Source organism: Peromyscus eremicus, chromosome 3 (genome assembly GCF_949786415.1).
Source record: "Peromyscus eremicus chromosome 3, PerEre_H2_v1, whole genome shotgun sequence".
Taxonomy (NCBI): Eukaryota; Metazoa; Chordata; class Mammalia; order Rodentia; family Cricetidae; genus Peromyscus; species Peromyscus eremicus.
Window position 1 is genome coordinate 134,304,372 of NC_081418.1, and position 25,825 is coordinate 134,330,196.

The 25,825-nt window shown below is 40.6% G+C and overlaps 1 protein-coding gene across 1 annotated transcript; it reads left to right on the forward strand.

Annotated features, from left to right (window-relative positions):
* Window positions 1–7,409: 7,409 nt before the first annotated feature.
* Window positions 7,410–16,971, forward strand: LOC131906099 (C-type lectin domain family 4 member A-like; the record flags this gene model as incomplete). Its single annotated transcript, XM_059256888.1, has 6 exons — window positions 7,410–7,569; window positions 8,642–8,758; window positions 11,712–11,813; window positions 13,740–13,891; window positions 14,793–14,905; window positions 16,083–16,971. Coding segments are annotated over 6 exons (792 nt in total), but the record flags the coding sequence as incomplete, so codon positions are not given.
* Window positions 16,972–25,825: the final 8,854 nt, after the last annotated feature.

A 25,825-nucleotide genomic window follows, 5' to 3' on the forward strand; every position in this document is an offset into this window, starting at 1 on the left:
ATCTTTTCCCATTCTGTAGTCTGTCGCTTTGCCTTGTTGACCATATCCTTTGCTCTACAAAAGCTTCTCAGTTTCAAGAGGTCCCATTGATTGATTGTTTCTCTCAGTGTCTGTGCTACTGGTGTTCTATTTAGGAAGTGGTCTCCTATGCCAATGCGGTCAAGACTACTTCCTACTTTCTCTTCTAGCAGGTTCAGAGTAGCTGGATTTATGTTGAGGTCCTTGATCCACTTGGACTTAAGTTTTGTGCACGGTGATAGATATGGATCTATTTGCAGCCTTCTACATGTTGATATTCAGTTTTGCCAGCACCATTTGTTGAAGATGCTTTCTTTTTTCCATTGTGCACTTTTGGCTTCTTTGTCAAAAATTATATGTTCATAGGCATGCGGATTAATGTCAGGGTCTTCAGTTCGATTCCATTGGTCCACATGTCGGTTTTTATGCCAGTACCAAGCTGTTTTTATTACTGTAGCTCTATAGTACAGCTTGAAGTCAGGGATCGTGATGCCTCCAGAGGTTGTGTTATTGTACAGGATTCTTTTGGCTATCCTGGGTTTTTTGTTTTTCCATATGAAGTTGAGTATTATTCTTTCCAGGTCTGTGAAGAATTGTGTTGATATTTTGATGGGGATTGCATTGAATCTGTAGATTGCTTTTGGTAAGATTGCCATTTTTACTATGTTAGTCCTGCCTATCCATGAGCATGGGAGATCTTTCCATTTTCTGACATCTTCTTCAATTTCTTTTTTCAGGGACTTAAAGTTCTTGTCATATAGGTCCTTCACTTGCTTGGTTAGTGTTACCCCAAGGTATTTTATGTCATTTGTGGCTATAGTAAAGGGTGATGTATCTCTGATTTCCTTCTCCGCTTCTTTGTCCCTTGTATATAGGAGGGCTATTGATTTTTTTGAGTTGATCTTGTATCCTGCTATGTTACTGAAGGTGTTTATAAGCTGTATCAGTTCCTTGGTGGAATCTTTGGGGTTGCTCAAGTATACTATCATGTCATCTGCAAATAGGGAAAGCTTGACTTCTTCCTTTCCAATTTGTATCCCCTTAATCTCCTTATGTTGTCTTATTGCTCTGGCTAGAACTTCAAGTACTATATTGAATAAGTATGGGGAGAGCGGACAGCCTTGCCTCGTTCCTGATTTTAGTGGAATTGCTTTGAGTTTCTCTCCATTTAATTTGATGTTGGCTATTGGCTTGCTGTAAATTGCCTTTATTATGTTTAGGTATGTTCCCTGTATTCCTGATCGCTCCAAGACCTTTATCATGAAGGGGTGTTGGATTTTGTCAAATGCCTTTTAGGCATCTAGTGAGATGATCATGTGGTTTTTTTCTTTGAGTTTGTTTATATGGTGTATCACATTGACAGACTTTCGTATGTTGAACCATCCTTGCATCCCTGGAGTGAATCCTACTTGATCATGGTGGATAATTGTTTTGATGTGTTCTTGGAGTCTGTTTGCCAGTATTTTATTGAGTATTTTTGCATCAATGTTCATGAGGGAGATCGGTCTGTAGTTCTCTTTCTTTGTTGTATCCTTGTTTGGTTTAGGAATCAGGGTAATTGTAGCCTCATAGAAGGAGTTTGGTAATGTTCCTTCTGTTTCTATTGTGTGGAACAATTTAGAGAGTATTGGTATTAACTCTTCTTTGAAGATCTGGTAGAATTCTGCACTGAAACCATCTGGTCCTGGGCTTTTTTTGGTTGGGAGACTTTTAATGACTTTTTATTTCATTAGGGGTTATTGGACTATTTAAATAGTTTATCTGGTCTTGATTTAATTTAGGTATGTGGTACCTATCCAGAAAATTATCCATTTCTTTTAGGTTTTCCAGTTTCGTGGAATAGAGGTTTTTGAAGTATGACCTGATGATTCTCTCGATTTCCTCAATGTCTGTTGTTATGTCCCCCTTTTCATTTCTGATTTTGTTGATTTGGATGCTCTCTCTCTGTCTTTTGGTTAGTTTGGATAAGGGATTGTCTATCTTGTTGATTTTCTCAAAGAACCAACTCTTTGTTTCATTAATTTTTTGTATTGTTCTCTTTGTTTCTATTTTATTGATTTCAGCTCTCACTTTGATAATTTCCTGGCATCTATTTTTCCTGGGAGACTTTGCTTCTTCTTGTTCTAGAACTTTCAGGTGTGCTGTTAAGTCACTAGTGTGAGATTTCTCCAGCTTATTTATGTGGGCATTTAGTGCTATGAATTTCCCTCTTAGTACTGCTTTCATAGTGTCCCATAGGTTTGGATATGTGGTGTCTTCATTTTCGTTGATCTCTAGGAAGTCTTTAATTTCTTTCTTTATTTCTTCCTTAACCCATTGGTGATTCAGTTGGGTATTATTCAGTTTCCATGAGATTGTAGGTTTTCTGTAGTTTTTGTTGTTGTTGAAATCCAACTTTAGACCATGGTGGTCTGATAGAACACAGGAGGTTATTCCAATTGTTTTGTATCTGTTTAGATTTGTTTTGTGGCCAAGTATGTGGTCGATTTTAGAGAAGGTTCCATGGGGTGCTGAGAAGAAGGTATATTCTTTTTTGTTAGGATGGAATGTTCTGTAGATGTCGATTAAGTCCATTTGAGTCATGACATCAGTTAAGTCCTTATTTCTCTGTTAAGTTTCAATTTGGGAGATCTGTCCAGTGGTGAAAGTGGGGTGTTGAGGTCTCCCACTATTAATGTGTGGGGTTTTATATGTGATTTAAGCTTTAGCAATGTTTCTTTTACATATGTGGGTGCCCTCATGTTTGGGGCATAAATGTTCAGAATTGAGACTTCATCTTGGTGGATCTTTCCTGTGATGAGTATGCAATGCCCTTCTTGATCTCTTTTGATTGATTTTAGTTTGAAGTCTATTTTGCTGGATATCAGGATGGCTACACCTGCTTGTTTCTTAAGACCGTTTGATTGGAAAGTCTTTTCCCAGCCTTTTATTTTTAGGTAGTGTCTATCTTTGAATTTGAGATGTGTTTCTTGTATGCAGCAGAAAGATGGGTCCTGCTTTCGTATCCATTCTGTAAGCCTATGTCTTTTTATAGGTGAATTAAGTCCATTGATATTGAGAAATATTAATGACCAGTGATTGTTCATTCCTGTTATTTTTTGGTGGTGATGTGTGTGTACTTCTCTTCATTGGGGTTTACTGCTGTGGCTTTATCTATTGCCTGTGTTTTCGAGGGTATATCTGACTTCCTTAGGTTGGAATTTTCCTTCTAGTGCTTTCTGTAGGGCTGGGTTTGTAGATAAATATTGTTTAAATCTGGCTTTGTCATGGAATGTCTTGTTCACTCCATCTATGATGATTGAAAGTTTTGCTGGGTATGTTAGTCTAGGCTGATATCCATGGTCTCTTAGTGTCTGCATTACATCTGTCCAGGTCCTTCTGGCTTTCAAAGTCTCCATTGAGAAATCGGGTGTTATTCTGATAGGTTTGCCTTTATATGTCACTTGGCCTTTTTTCTTTGCTGCTCTTAATATTCTTTCTTTATTCTGTACGTTTAATTGTTTAATTATTATGTGGCGAGGGGACTTTTTTGGGGGTCTAGTCTGTTTGGTGTTCTATAGGCTTCTTGTATCTTCATAGGCATTTCCTTCTTTAAGTTGGGAAAGTTTTCTTCTATGATCTTGTTGAATATATTTTCTGTGCCCTTGAGTTGGTATTCTTCTCCTTCTTCTACCCCTATTATTCGTAGGTTTGGTCTTTTCATGGTGTCCCAAATTTCTTGGACATTTTGGTTCATGACTTTGTTGGCTTTAGTGTTTTCTTTGACTGATGAATCTATTTCTTCTACTGTATCTTCAACGCTAGAGATCCTCTCTTCCATCTCTTGCATTCTGTTGATTATACTTGCATCTGAAGTTCCCAATCGTTTTCTCAGATTTTCTATTTCCAGCATTCCCTCTGTTTGTGTCTTCTTCATTTTTTCTATTTCCCTTTTCAGGTCTTGGACTGTTTCCTTCATTTGTTTCATTGATTTTTCTTGATTTTTTTCTTGATTTTCTTTCAGTACTTTATTGTTCTCTTCCAGGACTTTATTGATTTCTTCTAATTTGTTTGCCCTTTCCTCTAGTTGTTTACAGTGTTCTTCACATTTTTTTTGTCTTTTCCTCTACACAAGCCTCTAGCTTCTTCATGATGTCATTCATAAGGCTATTTTCTTCTGCTTCTTCCAATTTCTGATGTTCAGGTCTAGGTGTTAGAGGAGGGCTAGGGCCTGGTGATGGTGTATTGCTATTCATTTTGTTGTATGTGTTTCTGCCTTGATGTCTGCCCATCTCCTTGTGGTTCGTTCTTGGCCTTATCCGCACACTTGGTTCAGACACAGCTGACAGATTCAGGAAGTCTCTCTCTCTTGTCCAGATGGGAGCTCTCTTGTCCAAATTGGAAGTCCGGGGCAGGATGGGAGCTCTTGTCCAGAAGGGAAGTCCGGGGGATGGGAGCCCTCCTCTCTCTCTCTCTCTCTCTCTCTCTCTCTCTCTCTCTCTCTCTTTCTCTTTCTCTCTCTGCTCCAGAAGGGAAGTCTGGGGCAAGATGGGAGCTGGGGGCCAGCCTCTAAGTCTCAGGAAGAGGCTTGGGGCTCAGGTGGATGGGCGTGGGGGCAGGCCGTGGAGACTGCAGGGACTGCCAGGGGTCTTGGAGAAGGGGATCCTTCCTGGTGGGGCTAGAAGGGAACCTGCCTGGTGGCCAGAACCTGGGGCCAAGTTGGGCAGGTCTTCCCCGGAGTGGCTGTTGCCCAGGGATGGGGTCTGGGGCAAGTTAGGGGACTCACCTGTGCTCCAGAAGGGAAGTCCAGGGCAAGATGGGAGCTGGGAGCCGGCCTTTAAGTCTCAGGAAGAGGCTTGGGGCTCGGGTGGATGGGCGTGGGGCAGGGTGTGGAGACTGCAGGGTCTGCCAGGGGTCTTGGAGAAGGGGATCCTTCCTGGTGGGGCTAGAAGGGAACCTGCCTGGTGGCCAGAACCTGGGGCCAAGTTGGGCAGGTCTTCCCCGGAGTGGCTGGTGCCCAGGGATGGGGTCCGGGGCAAGCTGGGGGACTCACCTGTGTTCCAGAAGGGAAGTCCTATACCACATTTTTGAGGATGCTGTTAACAATCCTTTAGCTAGATAATGTAAATTGATTAGAAGTTGATCAAGTGTGTTTGCATAATTCTCTGTGGAAGGATTCAATTCGATGCTTTTGACACATTTTCCTGTGGGACCTACAGGGTAGGTAGCCTGGCTTTCTACCTACTTACAGGTTTGTGCAAGTAATTGCCATTGACCAATATTATAAAAGTAATTTTTGAATGATCACTAAATTACTTATTTGTGTGTGTGTGTGTGTGTGTGTGTGTGTGTGTGTGTGTGTGTATGTGTGTGTAGATGGACATGGAAGTTAGGACAATCTGTAGGATATGTTTTTCTCTTACCATGTTCAGGGATTGAACTTGGTTGGTCACTCTTGTCAGCAAACATCTATCCCTGCCGAGCTTTATCACTAGCCTTGACCACCATATTAAAATAGCAGAGTACATTGCATGCGCAACTACTCTGTGGTCTTGGCTCCAGAATGAGGAAATGCCCGGAAGGATCTAACAGAATTAGTCATCATTAGGCAGACCCTAAGCACAAATAAAATGTGATTAAAAAGTAAGTGTTTGATGTTGTAAGCCAGTTAGGTACTGGAATGATTGTTGACACAGTATACATAATTCATTCATAATGTGATTTTCTTCCTAGGGAGAGAAAGGTAACTTTAGAACTCAATTTTGTATAAGGAGTTTGGATGATAGAGACTCTGGAATAAGTGGTTACAGTTGAGAGGGTGTAGCTAGGTTTTCCTGCCTGGCCCACAGTCAGGGCAAATCTCTCTCACCTGCCAGTCCCACAGCCGCTCAGACCCGACCAAGTAAACACAGAGACTTATGTTGGTTACAAACTGTATGGCCGTGGCAGGCTTCTTGCTAACTGTTCTTACAGCTTAAATTAATCCATTTCTATAAATCTATACCTTGCCACATGGCTCGTGGCTTACCGGCATCTTCACATGCTGTTTGTCATCATGGCGGCCGGCAGTGTCTCTCTGACTCAGCCTTCCACTTTCCAGCTTTATTCTCCTCCTTGTCCCGCCTATACTTCCTGCCTGGCCACTGGCCAATCAGTGATTTATTTATTGACCAATCAGCAACACACTTGACATACAGACCATCCCACAGCAAGAGGGTGTCTGTGCTTGAATCACTGGGACCCTAAACCATATAATGAAGAACTACTAATTCTCTTGTTCTTCTTCTGTCCTTTAAAAATACTATTTTCCCTTTCCTTACTAAATAATACAATTTCCAGTAAAGTATTATAGAAGACAAGGCAAGGTAGGCATCCATGGTAGGGTGGGGTATGGAGAAGCAATGATCTGTCTGTGCAGAGGGCTGGCTTGACAGCAGAATTGGAGCCTGAGCAGTGAGGGGAAATGTGCCTTGAATGGGGAGTGAGTCCACAAGCAGCAGCCTGATGTGAGACTTCAGAGGCTGAGAGGTGACAAAGTCAGTTGTGTCTGAGAGTGGGTAGGTGCAGAACCTCTGAGCTCAAGCAGGGTGAGAAGACATCCATGCTTGAGGCCCCTTCTTGTGGGTGTAAGAACCCTAAATGAGTGAGTGAGCAGAGGGTCCTCAAGGCCAGCCTGGTGTGACACCTCAGCACTTGAAGGAGGTGAGTGTGGGCCCCAGTGCAGTGTTAGCTCCAAGTCAGGTTGAGGTCCGGGGACTCAGCAGACTGAGGGGAAGTTCCTCACAGAGTGTAAACCGGCATGGATTCCAGGAACCAGGCAAGATACAGAATGTGGGAGTGCAAAACACAAGGTGGGAACTCAGTGACTTACAAGAGAACGAGGAAATCCTTGCTGGGGTGTGGAAGAACTGGGCTGTCAGAGTTCAGGCAGGTTTAGGGGAGTATCCAGGCCTCAGATAGAGCTGTCGTGGGTTCCAGAGACTGAACAGGGTGAAGACACTGTCCCCATGAGGTGGGACAGTCTAGGGTGTATACTAGGTACCTTTGGTTTGAAGAACTTTTCTGTCCATGGGGGTGGCTTGAGTGTGGTTTTAAAGCTCTACAGGGAACAGGAAGGAGTAGGAATCACAGCACAAGATGGGAAACGGAGGCTTTATTGTAGAGGTCAGCTCAGACCGAGTGTCAGAATCTTAACTCTGTGAGGAGTTTGACTTCTCTAATGGCCTGGTTCCTCTTTTCCATTCCTTCCTGTTTTCTTCTCTCCCACATTGAGTTCTTGGTATTTCTATGATTGTATAAAGATCCTGGGTGCATTCTTCACCTGCAGTGCTCCCTTTGGAGTATGACCTCATGGTGTATCCTCAGGGCAGCTGTCTGGTACGGCCTCTCATCTCTATCTGGTATTGTGATAATTTGTTTCTTGTTCAGGACCTGTTTTAAAGAAGGAATGGCATACATCTTCTGAGGGCAGTGGAAGATTTCTTCTCAACACGTTTTCAGAAAACATTTATATTAACAAGAACCTCAAAAATAAATTTGATTCCTTCGACATGGAAGCAGACTCTCCTCCAGGTAAGAAAGCATTTTCTGCTGCTCCTAGTGAGGGATGATGTAAAGGACAAAGATGATGTTAGCCGCTGACCAAACCTATGGATCACTGGAGTCTCAACCAAGTGTGTTGCCTGTAGACAGATGTGAAAGGTTGTGGGATTGTACAATGGAGAAGGAAAGTGTTGTCTTCTACCATCTAGAGACAATCCTACCACCCATGTTATTGTATCTTTTCTACATGTAAACACACATAAATATGTGTAACAAATTGTTTCAAAGTTAAACCATGGCATACTGATTTCCCCCTCTCTATCTGGTGACATGTCAGTCTGTTGGCATCCAGGTGTTGAGTAGTTTCTTCCATTCTCTCCCTCCTGTGATGGGGACAGAACCCAGGACCTCACCCATGGTTGGGAAGTATTGTAACTCTTTTACAAGTTGTAACTAAAAATGTGGTGACTTTATCATAAAATGTGACTTCTTGACTATTGCATATTTGAAGTTGGAAGCAAGCTGGAAAACTTTAAGAGTATATAATAAATACTATGCAGTCATAATAAAACTGATAAAGAAGACATGATGACATAGAATAATGTTCATTGAGATGTGCTGGCACAAGCCTGTAGTCACAAAACTCAGGAGTTAGAAACATGGTGTTTCCTGTGAGTTTGAGGCCTGCTTGGACTACATAATGCATTCAAAATCTGCCTGGTGTACATACCAAGACCCTGTCTCAAAAACAAAAGAAAAAAATCATGAAGGAAAAAATCGTGATATAATGTAAAAAAAATGATGGTCTCAAATCAGTGTTTATGATGTTCCAGTTGTGGAAAGTACACATTTATATGTAAAGGCTTCAAACTTGATGGAATTATTTTGCCAAAATACTGACAACATTCATTCTCAGTGTCAGAAATGAGTGATTTTGTGCATATTGTAATGCTTCTGTAATTAACCTTATATTTTCTGTTTTCATTTTCCTATTATTTTGAACATCATGTTTTAGTGTTAATCATGCACAAAAAGAGTAGAATAGGAGAAAGAAGAGGAAATAGGAACAGAGCTGAAGACATGAATTTGGTTTGTCTTTCAGCTCCTCAAAAGAAGACCATGAATCGTGAAAGTTGTCACAGATTCTCCAAGTTGCTTCTCACCTCATTGATAATACTTTTACTGCTGTTGAAAATCTTACTCTCCATTGCTCTGATCAGTAAGTATGCCCCTGGGAGAAGTAAACAAAGAATAGGAAAGGGATCCATTAGATGGTGACCCAGAAACCTAAGACAGACACTCCCTGGAGAGATGGATGACATTGGGAATTTCCCTCTGTTTCAGAATAACTCGTCTGTAAAAGTCATTCACTCTCACTAGAGAAGCATTTATGTGTTTGTTGGTGTCACAGAGTGAAATCCTGGGGTATCTGTGTTAATTTCCAGTACTGAGGACGAATCTGTATTTCCTCAGCAGCAGCATTTGGATGCATAAACATCTATATTTTGTAAGGAGTAGAGGGATGAGAAGACATGGCCAGAGCTATTCCAGGGACAGTGCTCAAGTAGAGTCCCTTCTAATCATTTATTTTTTGTTCCAGATTGTGTTAGACTTGAATGATAATTTAGAAAATAGTGGATTTCTTTGTTGATTGGCCTCAAATTTATCAAAAATCGAAAACAATACCCTTTTTTGTATATGTTATAATCAGTGATTCAATAATTAATAATAACCATTTACTGTATATTGGGGAGCATGTTAGGGTGTCCAGAAAGATCTACAGTTCCCAGTCACAGGAAATTTAGAGAACAGTCAAGTGAACCAGTGCTTTAAAAAATTGCATGTGAAATGCTCTACAGATGAGAAGTATGGAGTAAGCACAGAGGGTGAAGAAAAACTTGGAGCAGATGACACCTAGACCTGTGTGTGCCAGCAATGTTATAGACATGTGGGGGCATGGAAAATATAGGCAAATATAAGTACACATTACTGTTATGTATAGTGCTACATGGAGAACTAAGCATGAAACTGTAGAGAGCAGACAAAACTGGATTCAGATCACAAAATAGTGCATACCATATTACACGGGCATTCTGTCTAAATGTTATTTTACTTAGTAGCTGTTGCTGAACCACTAACCAATTTAAAAGTTAGTAGGTTAATTGAACTGTTTATTTAATTCTTGCTTGGTGGCTTCACAGAGACTGGTTTCTCTTGGGAGATTCCCATGGTCCTAAGTGAACTTACTCATTCTCATGGAGTCATGCATCAGCTCAACTCAGCTTCCCTGGACACTTCAGAGTTCCTGGACAGATGGTGGCAGTAAGCCAAGCCCACCATGGAGCACACACACATTTGCCTTTGTGTATTTTAGTAGTTAAAGAACTCTTAATGGAAGCTCAGATGAGGTGAAGTAGAAACAGACCAGTTTCCTTGCAGGGAACTGCAAAGGCATAGTCTAAATGGATATTCATATAGGGACGGTTGAGAAGTGTGTCCACTTTTTCAGTGTGTCACAGTCATGGAGATTCACTGATGAATCTGAAGCAGGACATGATAAAATTAAAACTGACTTAGAGAAGTTTGCTTTTACAAAGGTGTGAAAACAAAGGGAAGCAGAAATTAAGATGTTCATTCAGAATCCATTTGAGCAGCCTAGGGGTTTGATCCAAGGATCATGCTAGTGATTCACAGGAGAGGAGATAAGTTGGACCAAAAGGAGGTGATGTTTTGGTCAATACTGATAGCTGAGAATTAGGGGACACAGGAGTGAGATATGACTTTAATATTCTGATTTCATAAAGTCAGTAATCATGAAGTTATTTGAAGAGGTAGAAGATTGGTAGCAGGTTTGAGTTGAATTATGATGATTTAAGTTTTGTTTATGTTCACCTAAATCTCAGATGCACAGTTTAGTTGATGCATATTAACATGTTTTAGGAAAGATGTGTACATTTTAGAAGACCTTTGCTTATAGGCAGCAGATAAGAAAAACTGACTTAAAAACAAAACAACCACTTCTACTCCCGACCCCAACCCCAACAACCCAGGACAATGAATATCACTAAGGAAGAGGAATTTGGAGGAGAAAGAGAGATACAGAAGGAACTGGATGCAAAGTTCCGTTTCAAGAGAGGTGGGTGTAGAAGGAAACAGGTAGGAAAGAGCACAAGAAACAGCAGCAAGCAGGACCAAGCAAAACAGGAGGGAGCCACTGTCTCCCAACAGTTAAGGAGGAAGAGAAGTGGGCAGGGTAATGTGAGAAGTCCCACAGGAAGATGACTGATCAGTGGACAGGAGGAGCCATTGACATCTAGTTCAGGAATGTTTGGTAAGTGAGCAGAAGGGAAAGCCGGAATCTAGTGACTCCAGGAACAAGTGGGAAATGAGAAGAGAAGAAAGAAAATTCAATTTCTAGAGGAAAGGTGAGTTAGTTTTAAATTAGGAACTCCTTGAAAGTGTGGGGACTCTGAGAAGTCAGAGCTGGGGTGGAGGGAGATACAGGAAAGAAGAGGACGAAAACAAAGTCCTTTTGATCAGTGTTGGGCTTTTATAACTTCCGTGCTCAGGTCACCTGGACCTGCTCTGGATTAGCTCATTTCTCCCTCACCTTTCCTGGGGTGCTCACATACTTAATAGAACTTATCACCTTAGATGTAGTCTTCAGTGTGTCCTCCATGAAATGTTGAAGAGACCCCAGGGTCATGGTTTTGTCCTGTTCTTCCAGCTCTTCCTGAAAATATCTGTGGTCATAAATCACTAGGAGCTTCGTAATACTAGCTGTGGGGTGATGGAAAATTGTCTCTCTTTGTGATAAGGTCTTATATAGCCCCGGCTAGCCATGAACTTACTAACTAACTAACTAACTAACTAACTACCCAACGAATTAAGTTAACCAACCAGCCAACCTAACTAAACTAACTAACCAAGTAAACCAACTTGTATAGTTAAGGTACCTGAAACTTCCATTCTTCCTCATTCTAATTCCCAAGTGCTAGGGCCACAGCCTCCACACTCCGTGGTGATGGGGAATCTGTCCCAGGCAGGCTCTAACGACTCAGGCAATTGGACATTTATACATTTTGTTTCTACAAAGAATGCAAGAAGGTAAAAGTAAAAAGTTGAGTCTTAGCACTACCAGGAAAATGAATTGTTTTTATTCTGTTTCACAGCTTTGTTTAAAAATCATCCTCAGCTTCTTGATGAAAATGCAATCATAAAAGAACTGAATTACCCTGACTTGGAGTGTACAAAACAGCATTCATTCTTCAAAGGTAAAACTTAGTGTGCCTAAAATCAGCATTTCCAACAAGATTCTCGGGTAGATCCAGCAGCAATCGGCACTATGGGGACACTACTTCATACCCCACACTCAGCACCAGCTGCCTGTGGAGTCCTTTTTAGAGGTTTCCCATCAGGCATAATTGGGATGTGTGGTAGCCTACTGTGATACACTCTTAACAACTGAGCCATTTCTGTAGTCCCTCAAGTGTTTTCATAAGAGTGTGTGTGTACATGTGTGTGCACCTGTGAATGCGTGTGGTGTGTGTGTGTGTGTGTGTGTGTGTGTGTGTGTGTGTTGATCTTGTTGTATTCTCAGTTACAGTGTCTACAAAGTGTAATTTACTCAAGATTTGAATAGAGAATTTGTTTTTCTAGTAAACTAAACTGGAGGGCAGAAGGTGAACACGTATTACATAGATTTAGGAAAGAGTGGGGAGTGCTTAACACTATCCATCACTTTGGTCCCGAGTAAGCAAAGATTCTCGACTGTCTTTGACATCTGTAACTGAGATGTCTTCAGAATAAACCATCTGGCCCTAAATTGGCAATTTGTTTACTGTCTTTGTCAACAGACCTTTTTGGAAAACACATGTTTCCCTAGACCATTTGAGCTTGTCTGGGGTTCCTGCCTTTCTTAGCAGATCTCTCTCTCTTCATTCACTGGATCCTTTGCTGTAAAGAATCCTGCAGTTCCATTCAGGGAGTCTTTGCCTATGCCCACATCTTGATCTGTTGTCTTTATTTTTTTTTCTGTAGCAATTTCATGGTTCCAGGCCTCACAGTAAGGTGTTTAATCCATTTAGAGTCTATTTTGAAGTCAACTTTCACACAGAACGGCTACGGATCTAGCTTCATTCTTCTGCACATCGGTACCTAGTTTTCCCTGCACAGTGTGTTGAAGAGCTTATCTTCCTCCCATATGTATTTCTAGTGAAAAGTCCGGTGGCTGTAGCTTTGGGGTTCATGTTTGTGGTTCTCTTTTGTGTTCATTGATCAATGTGTGTACTTTTGTTGTGGTACCATGCTCTATAGTGTAGCCTGAAGTCAGGTCTGGTGATACCTCCAGCATCATTCTTTTTCCTTCAGGATTGCTCTGGCTATCCAGCATTTTTTGCATTCCTATATGATTTTTGAGATTGTTTTGTTTATTTATCTTATGAAAAATCTCAGAATTTATATGAGGATTGTATTCCTCTGTAGACATTTAGGGTCTTTACATGAGACTATTTTTCTGTTTCATTTTAGTTTTTCTTCCTTGAGGATTCATGATATCTCTGTTGCCTTTATAATGCAATATACACCTTGGAATACTTCAAATACATTTTTCAGATATAAAATTTTCATTCAGCTCTTTATATCTTTCTTTGTTGATTATTTACATATTTACAAAACTTGTTTCTAGAATGTTTTTATTTTCTTCTTGAAACATCTATCATGGGAATTTTAAAGTTTTTAGATATACCTAAAGTATTTTTTATCTTGCTTGTTGTAATATTGACTTCCACTTTTATCATCACTAATTAAAAATATCTGTCTGCTAACTCTGAAATTTTGCTGCCTTGGTTAATGGTATCTATTGTTTTCATGTATAAATATGTATATATTTATGTAATATGAGAACATTCTGTTTCTTGGTATGATGAGTTCTATTCTTTGGAGACCCAGACTGTTTGGCATTATATCCTCAGGGTCAGAGTGTCCTTACACTCTGTTTTCCTGACAGCATCCCAGTAGGACAAAGGGGCCCTGACATTGGTGTTGACAGTGGAAGACTGGGGTTGCTTGGCACCTGACAGAGAGGGGCTCTTTGGTTTTTCTGGAGAAGTCCGGAGCCCCAGCATCCATGTGGTTTCCACATTAAGCAAGTTTTAAAATGACTTTATGACATTCACTTACATTTCCTTCTTCCCCCAAAGACAAAGTCTGGAGCTGTTGCCCAAAGCATTGGAAGCCGTTTAATTACCACTGCTACTTCCCTACGATTGACACTGCATCTTGGAGAGTGAGTCAGGAGAAGTGCTCCAGCATGGGTGCTCATCTGATGGTGATCCACAGCCAGGAAGAGCAGGTGGATTCTGGGAGAGAGTGGGGCCTGGGCCTGGCCTGCTGTCTGCCTCTTTTTACTAAGAGGGAGTTTTGTTGACATGGGTGTTGTTGATGTGGCAGAAGGCTTTCCATCAGGTAGCCAGAAAGGTTGCTTCAGCCTTGGCATTCTACACCTTGCCCCTGCTTCAGTGAAGCTAAACAACCCACAAGGAACCATAGCAAGAGAAATGCAACCTCTGAGGGTGGAGGGAAGGATGAAATGTTTGTGCTTGAAAGACCAGTTTGTGATTTCAGCACTCGAATGCTTCCTGTAGTACCCACTGCCTAACAGAGGAGGGCGCAGAGCTGACTAGGGAAAGAGGATCAAATCAGGAGAGTCACAGCCAATCATCAGAAATGAAATATCTGTGCTTATGAATGGAGAATGCTTACATCTGCTAAATTCTCTCATGCACAATTTTCAAGAATGGTGTTGGGGAAGAAAAGAGGGGAGTGAGTCTAAGATGAGAATTCATTATGATCATGGACAGAGATTGTTTCCAGTGTGATGGAAATCAGGCCTCTGAGTGATGACTTTGTGTCCTGGTCAGCCAGAGAAGATGGCACTCCTGGGGGTGGGGATGGCTCTTCTATTCCTTGATCCTTTCTTTGTCTTCTCATCTGTGTGTGACCAGAAAGAAAGTCAGTCAAAGTATCACAGTGTACCTCTAAAATGTATAATTAATGTGTATTAATCTATAATTTTAGAATTATTTAATGGGCTAGAGAAATGAACTAGGATTCGATTATTATGTATTTCCATAGGAGCATCGTACAAAACACTATAATTTTGTGAAGTTAAAATAATTTTTAGAAGATCTTATAAAAATTCAAAAAAGAATCACTGCATCCAGGCTGAATGCTGTATCTTTCTTTCCTCTTAGGATTTCATCACCAAGATCCTGGATCCTAAAGCTGCTTATTATATTGGGCTTTCAAATCCAGGTCATCGACAGTGGCGATGGGTTGATCAGACACCATACAATGAAAGTGCCACGTGAGTGCAGAGTTACCTAGAGGAGTCCTGGGTCCTGTAGCATGAGAAGACTTTAGGGTGTTCTAGCTGTTGGTTATGAAACTAAAACAGCTCACTCCTGGTGTGAGTACTGGGGATGGAGTTAATTTATCCCCCTTTCCTCATCAAGGAGTCCTGTGAGACACATGATACTGATACTCCAGGAGAGATGAGGAAATTGAGTTTGAAGAGTGTAGCATGATAAGTACCCAGGTCACCCAACCAAGGTGCCACATCATGGTGAATTTTCTTATGCTTCCAGTCTCTCTCTATATTTAACAATAGGATTTATTTTATTTTCATTTGTGTGTATATCTTTCTGTTGAGGGTGTGCCATGTGTATGTGGGTGCTCAGGGAGCCCAGGAAAGATTGTTGGATTCCTGAGGGCTGAGGTCACAAGTGGTGTGACTGTGCCAGTATGTGTGCTGGGAACAGAACTCGCACACTTTTTGCAAAAGCGCAAGCACTTTTAATTTCTGAGTTATCTCTCCAGCTCTCATTTATAGTGTTATTAAAAAATTAATGTCAAGACCATAACTGATTATTTCTCATAAATCAAAAAACCTCATTTTGTTATTGTTATGTGTCATATTTATATAATTAAATAAAACTGTAATATCTTAGTATGTTCCCATATTCTATCCTCATATCCATTGTGATATATAGGCAGTAATGTTATTTTCATTCTCAGTCGTCAGAGAAGATTAGTAGGAATCCAGAATATTAAGTTGCTTGTCCTAGATGACAGAAAAAAATAGATTATCTAGATATACTAAATAGTTATTCAGTCTCTAAAATAAGACTGTTGTAAAATGGAAAATAAAAACTTCATTACATCATGTGAATAAGGAGAGACCTCTTCATCATACAAATAAGCACATGGAATGACAGTGCCTGGGTACCAAGACCTAGGGATGAAGTAGCTTCTGGGATGTGTTCTGGGAGAACAGTTAGGTAACAAGCTAAGAGAATATTGAGTGCAATGGACCCTGTTTTCCAGGGACACGTCAGACATGGGTGGTGGAGAATGGTTGATTTGTACACACCTGAATCTGATTTCCACAAATTCCCACCGCATCCTCAGGCTTGCTTACTCATTTTTTTCTCTTTCCCAGCATCACTGGGGGAAACACCCTAATGCTCTTTCCTCCTTTCCAGGTTCTGGCACCAGGATGAGCCCAACAATGACAAGGACAATGAAGAATGTGTTGTAGTAAATCATCGATATTCTGGTTGGGGCTGGAATGACATCTCTTGTAGTAGTAAAGAAAATTCAGTTTGTCAGATGAAGAAAATATATTTATGAATCAAGCTCTCTTGGTGAAAATGGATTGCATTTTTGTCCAGCATTACACAGACAAAAGATCTGGGAAGATCTTCTTGTGGAAACGATGTCCATAGAAATTTAGGTAGGCAGCCAACAGTTATCCATAGGATTATACTGGTCCCCATGTATGCATATTTTTTCATCCTTAACTCTTTATATAATGCGAATTTCCCATATTCTAGAGACTACATGATTCCTTCGTGCATCTGTGGTAGCATCCCAGTTTCTCCTCCCATTCTTAGATTCCTAAAGTCTTATTTGATGATAGAATTGTATGGTATGGACCCTCTACCCATTTTTCTCTCTCCTTGTTCCCCTGTGTTTATATTTATTAATGTACAATTGACAAAGTGTATATATTTACATTACACTGTCTTGACTTGGTATGAAAATGTATTGGGCAATGGCTACCACAATCAAGTTAACAACACCCTCTATTACCTAACCTAGTTGTCTGTTTTGTGTATGTGTGGTGTTAGAACATTTAAGATCTTCTTAAGCAAATTCAGACAGACAGGGTGACATTGGTACCTATTGTCACTTTGATCCTCAGTGCTTACTCACATTTTCTCTGGCAGTTGTGCCCTTCCATCAGCATTTTCTCGTGTCCCGCAATACCTGCACTACCAGGAACCATTCAGGACTTGGTCCCCATGGCTTAGTGTGTCAGGTGCTATGGGTGCCGTGAGGCTGATGTGAGCCTCTAATGGTGGCTGATCCTGGACTGGGTGACCTTCCTCAAGAGCAAGTTTAAGAAGATGATAGCCAACCTTCTACTGGCACCGCCTGTTATTCTTGGTGTCCCACCTTGTGCCTGCTGCATTAGGGACAGCCTTGCCCTGTGGATGGACATTGAGGAGAGCCACATGTCTCATGGAAGCCTGCATGATGCTTAACACTTTGGAAGCCCTTTCAAATTCTTCCTAAGAGTATTTTGAAACAAAAGTTGACTGGATGTTATCATCAATTGTTGACATTTTGAAAACTTGATATAGATATATATTTGTGTATTCATATATATGCAGATGTTACTTGATAAGACACTTGAGAGTTAGTTTGATACATAACACTTCAGGCAATATTTTAGTATATATCATCTGAAATTATCAGTGCACAAGAAAACAATACCACTATCACTCTTAGAAAATTTAACAACTCTTTTCTCATATGATGTGTGATCTTGCCTGTATTTCTTCAGCCATCCTCAAAATGTTTCTTATGGCTGCTCTAGTAAGCCATAGCCAAAAACATTTCATTTACTAATTAAATTATTCTGTAAGTTCAGGCCTTGCCTCCATGAGACTGTCCTCATTTCAGACTTGAGCTTCAAGTTCAGGAGTTCTCAAGGATGCCATTACTTCAGGTCATCTGTCTGCAGAGTCCCAGTGTCTCAGGATACCTGCAGATTTATAAGCTGCTAGGACAATGCACTGAACTAATGATTCTGCTCTATTAGGATTATAGATTTGTTATGTAGAAAGATACACAACAGAAATGGGAGGGACATACCAGGCGAGGTCAGGGAGGGTCCTAAATAGGGAACTTCCATGGACCCCATGTATGCATCTCCTTCCCAGAATGTTAATGAGTGGCAGTATACAGAATAGGCCAACCAGGGGGCACTCATGTGAGCTCTGATGTTCAGAGATTTATCAGGGTTCATTATATAAGTGAGAGTGTTTGGTTGATAAGAGAGTGAACTCAGCCTTCAGCATCACTTCCCTGATAGGGTGAGTACTTCATTGCTCAAAAACTTAACTTTTATTACATGATCAGTGTTTCTGAAATGATGAGCTCCCACCATGAATCATCTTGTTAGCATGAACTATGAAAGAACTGAGCAGCATAAGGCTTTGTGGCCTACCATGGTAAAAGAGACTTCCCAATAGCTCCAGGAATTCCAAAGAATTAGAGAGGTCACCTCCCATGACCTGGTTAAAAGTCTGGAGAAGATATTTCTTTGGCATGTCAGGTGTAAAAAAATGCATCCCAAGGATCTCACAATGACTACAGGTTGCATGACCCAGCCACTGAGTATTTAATAGCTGACACTACATTCTTCAACCCTTAACTTTCACCATTTGCTTTTAAAAAATATCCAGTTCTTCATAGAAATTCTCAATATTGATTTTATCTCATGGCACATATAACATACCTATTTCAAACTGTAAATCTGGAAGAAAGAAAAAAAAACAGCTCCTATATATTGAGCTCCATGCACTTACTACTTCTTTGGATTTTTCGATATATACATATCATATCTCTTGGTATTGTCATTGCATTCCATTAACTATGAACTGTTGCCTGAAATGCTTGATGGCCTGTTAACATTTTATCAGAGGGGAGTTACTTCTGCTCCCCAAGGCACCTGAGGACTCCAGTGCTCTTCAGTCTCCTAAATCCATTTTTCACAAGCTTAGATGATTCAAGTAGAGCTGCTGGATCTGGAACTGCCCATCTGTTTTTGGTTGGCCTTTATGTAAAGATTCAATTCAATACTGGGAAAAATAATAGTGATTAGTGAGGTTATTTGAGATCAAAATGATTGTTCTTTTCTTTAACAAAGGGTTTTAATATTTACAGAAAATTAGAAAAAAGATTCATTTTTAGCGGGGGTGCAAAATCAGCTCACACTATTTATATTAAGGAACTAAATCTTTAAAAAATACTATTTGTAATTTTTGTTTTAAAATATTTATGAAAGAAAATCCATCAAAGAGTTCAGAGCTTACATTAGAACATGAAGAGGGTATGTGGCCCCTGTCAACCTAGGCATATCATCTTGATAGCTTTCAGCTTCCCACACCGTGGCTATAATTTTCTAGCCCTCTGAGAAGGGCAAAGAAGGACAATCAAGGTCACACATCACACTCTTCTTCCTCCTGCTATGTTAGGTCTGTCTTTTCTTCACCAATCCTCATATAAAGAGCAGGATAAATCTGTTTCAAAGTCCTGCAGAGGGATCGTGCATTAAGGACTCAGTTTTATATCTAGCTCCCTGGAAAGGCTAAAATGTTTTCTTTTCATCTGCACACCTTACTTGGACCTATCCATGATTCTGCCTGTTCCCTGAGCTTTCCACTTTTCCTTACCACTTTGTCATCTTTGATTTTATATTTTATCTGGGGCTTTTCTTCTGTTGGCCTTTGTTCTATCACCTCATCACTTTATCAAGGTGATGTGCCAGCATAATCTATAAACGCAGGACAGAAGGATGGAAGGAAGCAGACAGTGGAGTTAAGGGTTCCCAGTGAGCCAGAGCAGACAGCACAGGCAGAGCTCACACAGATGAGGAAAAACAAAGGCAGCCTTAAGCTGCTTCTCTGGTGCAGCTGAGGGGAGCATTTTTTCTCTCTCTGCACAATCAGATGATACAGTCCTACAGTGTGCATCTCCTCGTCCATGAGGAAGGAACTGCAAACACATGGTAATGTGTTACAACCACTTCCCTGTTCCCTCTTTACGACTAAATCACCCATGCATGCACTCAAGCCAGCCCTGGCTGAACTGCTCTGACCTTTAAAAACTTGTTTCTTAATGTCTGTTTCAAAACTTTAAGACACCAAAGAAAGAAGTAGAGAAAGAAACCAGAAGATAGAAAGATCTCCCCAGCTTGAGGCTTAGCAGGGTTAATGTTGTGAAAATGACCAGCCTGTCAAGAGCAATCTCCCGAGTCAATGTGTAACCCTTAATATTTTAACACAATTTTCTCAGAAGTTGAATATTAACTTTCATCTGCATATACAAAAGACCCATGATAGCCAAAACAATCTTGAACACCAAAGACAAAAACCAAACCAAACCAAACCCTACAGGAGACATCACTGTCCAAGACTTAAAGTTATACCACAGAGCTACAGTAATAAAGACATTATAATACTGGAATAAAAACAGACTAAGAAAGTCACCTCAGTTCTGACAAAGAGGCCAACCACACAGGTTGGAGAAAGGACAGCATCTCTAACACACGGAGCTAATCACACTGGACAGCTACATGCAAAAGAACAAAACTAGATCCTTATTACTGATCCTGCACAAAACTCAAATACAAGTGGATAAAGGACTTTCACATAAGATTTCAGACCCTGAATCGGATGGTGCAGAAAGTAGGGGATATGCTTGACTTCAATGGCACAGGAAAAGACTTTGTGAACCACTCCAATGGTCCAGGCATTAAGACCAACAATTAATAAATGGGACTTCATGAAACCAAAAGCTTCTGAACAGCAAAGGCTGTCCATGAATGAGAAAAAATTCTCTACCAGCTGTACATCTGACAGAGAGTTACTATCTAGAATATACAAAGAGCTTTAGAAAAAGGAAAGTACTCCCCCAAAAGGAAAGGAAATGAACAACTCAATAAAAAGAAAGAAAACAACTGAAGAAAAATCCTTAGCCATACAATTTAAAAATTCTTTGAGATTTTTATCTAACCCGAGTCAGAGTGATTAATGTAAAACAAAACAAAAACAACAATGAATCCCAGCAGCAACAAATGCTGAGTTGGACGTGGGAAAGGGGAACACTTATTCATTGCCAGCAGGAGTGCAAACAGGAGTAATGACTGTAAATATCAGTGTGGAGTTCCTCAGAAAGCTAAAAATAGTGGCTTCCACACCATCAAGCTATACCTCTCTTGGACATTTACGCAAAGGATTTCGTATCCTAATCTAGAGACACATGCTCATCCATGTTCATTGATGCTCTGCTCACAGTAGCCTAGAGAAGGAAAAAGCCTAGATGTCCATCAGATGAATGAATGAATAATGAAAATATATATTTACACAATGGAATATTATTTAGGTGTTAAGAAAGATGAAATTATGTAATTTTCAGGTAAATGAATGGGCAGAAAACATTCATTCTGAATGAGGTAATCCAGACCCAGAAAGACAAACGTTGCATATTTTTTTCTCAGTTGTAGATGTTAGCTTTGAATCTTCAGATATGTGTTTTATTTGTAACACCCATAGAGGCCAGGAAATTTCTAAGGGGTCAGGAGGAGGGACTTTCAAAGGAGGAGCAATAGAATGTAATGATATAAAGGGTTAAAAGGGAATAATGAAACAGGAAGGGTTGTATTGGGGTCAGGAAGAGGAGGATAGTGTAATTGAAGTAATATAGGATGGATAAATAATACTAAAGACCTTATGAAAAAGTCATATGGAAACATATTATCATAGAGGATTTCTAAAATATAGCTATGCGCGCGTGTGTGCGCGCGCGCGCACACACACACACACACACACACACACACACACACACACACACACAAGTTAAAATGGAGTTATCCTGTAACAGGGAAACAATGTCCCTACTAGACAGGGCTAGTAACTAAAACCCCAGTGGCAGGAATGTATTACTTCTTTTTAGTTGTAGGTCTGGTAGACTCCCAAACATCATAGGTTATTGGAATCATTCTTGACCTCTCTATAGAATGTTTTTCTTAGTTTTAATTTACTTTATTATTTTGGAAAAGTTTCACTGTGCTATTCATTGACATGGTACAATTGCATAGGACATTTTCATGTACCTACAGTATACACACTGAGCTCATTTCTCACATACTCCCTGACGTTGCCCTTCCTCTCCCCAATACCTCCCATCAATCCCTCTTTCCTCTAGAAGATTTTACTTCTATTTTCATGTCCTGTGTGCAACCAGAGTTTATGCATCTGTCTAAATTCTTAGAATCACAAATGAGAAACATGCAATATTTCACGGTGAGATTGGTTAATCCAGTTAATATAATTATCCCTACTAGCATTCATTTTCCTGCAAATGCCATAACTTTGACTTCTTTATGGATGAAAAATTCCATTGTACACATATACCACAGTTTGTTTATCCATTCCTCTGCTGTTGGACAACTAGGTTTGTTCTATAACTTAGCTATTGAATTATGTTCCAGATTTTCATAAGACCCTATTGCTGCAGGCCACATATTTGAGTCAGAGGACATAAAAAAATCAAGTTGTCATTGACCTAGAAGCTTCATCCCTACTGTCTAGCTATCATAATGCTGGAAGGTGCTGTCCATGCTACTGGAGAAGAAAAGTAATCATTGATCTTATCCAGCTCTGAACCCTGGGAGCTACAGTTATGATTGACCTGGCACGACCTGCCCACTGGTGCAATAGTGGCTGCAACATCATGACAGCAACCATCAACTTTCTGATTAGATTGAAGTTTTGTTCCATAAGATGAAACACACACCTAAAACCATTATTGGGCTAAGAACCTGTGACTAGACAGATCATAGGCTATAGGGGAGAATCTATTACTATTATTTAGCTAAAGGGGCATAGTATATTGACTTTTAAAGACTTATCATTAAACCCGTATCAATGTATCAACCTTCTCCTGAGAAGCTTCAATTTGATGTAAATGATGATTAACACTGAGACCCACAACTGGCCAACGTACATATCTATTGGCCATCTGTATTACATCCTTTGAGAACTCTCTGTTCTTTTCATGATTCTTGTTGGGAAAGATTTTTTCCCCATCTTGTAAGCTGTTTCTCCATCCCAATAATTATTTCTTTTGCTGTTTATACCACATTTTTCAGGTGCTGTAGGCAATCTTTTAGCTAGATAATGTAAAGTGATTGGAAGGAGTTTGCACAATTGATCAAAAGTGTTTGCATAATTCTCTGTGGAATGATTAAACTTTAATGCTCTTGACACATTTTCCTGTGGGACCTACAGTGTAGGTAGTGTATCTTTCTACCTATTTATAAGTTTGTGCAAGTGACTGCCATTGACCAATATTATAAGAGTGACTTTTTTTTTTAAGATTTATTTTATTTATTACGTATACAGTGTTCTGTCTGCTTGCAGGCCAGAAGAGGGCACCAAATCTCTCTATAGATGGTTGTGAGCCACCATGTGGTGCTGGGAATTGAACTCAGGACCTCTGGAAGAGCAGTCAATGCTCTTAACCTCTGAGCCTTCTCTCCAGCCCCAAGAGTGACTTTTTAATGACCTCTACATTATGTGTGTGTGTGTGTGTGTGTGTGTGTGTGTGTGTGTGTGTGTGTGTAGTGGACATGGATGTTAGGACAACCTGTAGGATATGTTTCTCTCTTATGTTCAGGGATTGAACTTGGGTGGTCAGGCTTGGTAGCAAACACCTATACCTGCTAAGCCATATTACTAGCCCTGACCATATTAAAATAGCAGAGTACATTGCATACTCAACTATTCTAAGGTCTTGGCTCCAGAATAAGGAAATGCACGGAAGGATCTAAGCAGAATTAGTCACCCTCAGGCAGACCCTAAGCACAAATAAAATGTGATTAAAAAGTAAGTGTTTGATGTTGTAAGCCAGTTAGGTACTGGAATGGTTGTTGACACAGTATACATAATTCAATCACAATGTGATTTTCTTCCTATGGAGAGAGAGGTAACTTTAGAACTCAATTTCATATAAGGATTTTGGATGATAGAGACTGTGGAACAAGTGATTACAGTTGGGAGGGTGTGTGTCCTTGAATCACTAGGTTCCTAAACCATATAATGGAGAACTACTAATTCTCTTGTTCTTCTTCTGTCCTTTAAAAATACTATTTTCCCTTTCCTTACTAAATAATACAATTTCCAGTAAAGTATTATACAGGACAAGGCAGGGTAGATGTCCATGGTAGGGTGGGGTGTGGAGAAGCAATGATCTGTCTGTGCAGAGGGCTGGCTTGACAGCAGAATTGGAGCCTGAGCAGTGAGGGGAAATGTGTCTTGAATGGGGAGTAAGTCCATGAGCAGCAGCCTGATGTGAGACTTCAGAGCCTGAGAGGTGATAAGGTCAGTTGTGTCTGAGAGTGGGCAGGTGCAGAGCCTCTGAGCTCAACCAGTGTGAGAAGACATCCATGCTTGAGGCCACTTCTTGTGGGTGTAAGAACCCTAAATGAGTGAGTGAGCAGAGGGTCCTCAAGGACAACCTGGTGTGACACCTCAGCACTTGAAGGAGGTGAGTGTGGGCCCTAGTGCAGTGTTACCTCCAAGTCAGGTTGAGGTCCGGGGACTCAGCAGACTGAGGGAAAGTTCCTCACAGAGGGTAAACAAAGCATGGATTCCAGGAACCAGGCAAGGTACAGAATGTGGGAGTGCAAAACACAAGGTGGGAACTTAGTTACTTTCAAGAGAAAGAGGAAATCCTTGCTGGGTTGTGTAAGAACTGGGCTGTCAGAGCTCAGGCAGGTTAAGGGAAGTATCCATGCAGTAAGTTAGTGCTGACCTAGGTTCCTGAGATTGAGCATGGTGAAGACAATGTCTCCATGATGTGGGACAGTCTATGGTGTATACTAGGTGTCTTCGTGTTTAAGAATGCTTCTGTCCATGGGGGCGACTTGAATGTGGTGTTAAAGCCTCAGGTAGGTGAAGAAGCAGCTCTGCAGAGACAAGGAAGGAGTAGGAATCACAGCACAAGGATGGGAATTGGAGGCTTTATTGTAGAGGTCAGCTCAAAATGAGTGTCTGAATCTCAACTCTGTGAGAAGTTTGACTTCCCTAATGGCCTGGTTCCTCTTTTCCATTCCTTCCTCTTTTTTCTCTCACTCTTTGAATTCTTGGTATTTCTATGATTGTATAAAGATCCTCGGTGCATTCTCCACCTTCAATGCTCCATTTGCAGGTCAGGGGACTGGACCTGTTGGTGTATGCTCAGGGCAGCTGTCTGTTACTGCCTCTCAGCTGGTATCAGGATAATTTGTTTCTTGTTCAGGACCTATTTTTTTTTTTTTTTTTTTTTTTTTTTTTTTTTTTTTTTGGTTTTTCGAGACAGGGTTTCTCTGTGTAGCTTTGCGCCTGTCCTGGGGCTCACTTGGTAGCCCAGGCTGGCCTCGAACTCACAGAGATCCGCCTGGCTCTGCCTCCCGAGTGCTGGGATTAAAGGCGTGCGCCACCACCGCCCGGCCGTTCAGGACCTATTTTAAAGAAGGGATGACACACATCTGAGTGCAGGGTAAAATTTCTTCTCAACGTATTTTCAGAAAACATTTACTTTCACAAGAACTTCATGAATAAATTTGTTTCCACAAACATGGATGCAGACTCTCCTCCATGTAAAAAAGCATTTTCTGCTGCTCCTAGTTAGTGATGATGTAAAGGACAAAGATGATGTTAGCCACTGGTCATGCCTCTGGGTCACTGGAGTGTCCACCAAGTGTGTTTCCTGTAGGCAGATGTGAAAGGTTGTGGGATTGTACAATGGAGAAGAGAAGGTGTTATCTTTTACCTTGTAGAGAAAATCACGCCACCCATGCTATTGTATCTTTTCTACATAAAAACACACATAAATATGTGTAACAAATTGTTTCAAAGTTAAACCATGGCATACTGATTTCCCCATCTCTATCTGGTGACATGTCATAGTCTGTTGACATCCAGGTGTTGAGTAGTTTCTTTCACTCTCTCCCTCCTGTGATGGGGACAGAACCCAGGACCTCACCCATGGTTGGGAAGTGTTGTAACTCTTTTAGAAGTGGTGACTGAAAACGTGGTGACTTTATCACAAAATATGACTTCTTGACTATTGCATATTTGAAGTTGGAAGCAAGCTGGAAAACTTTAAGAGT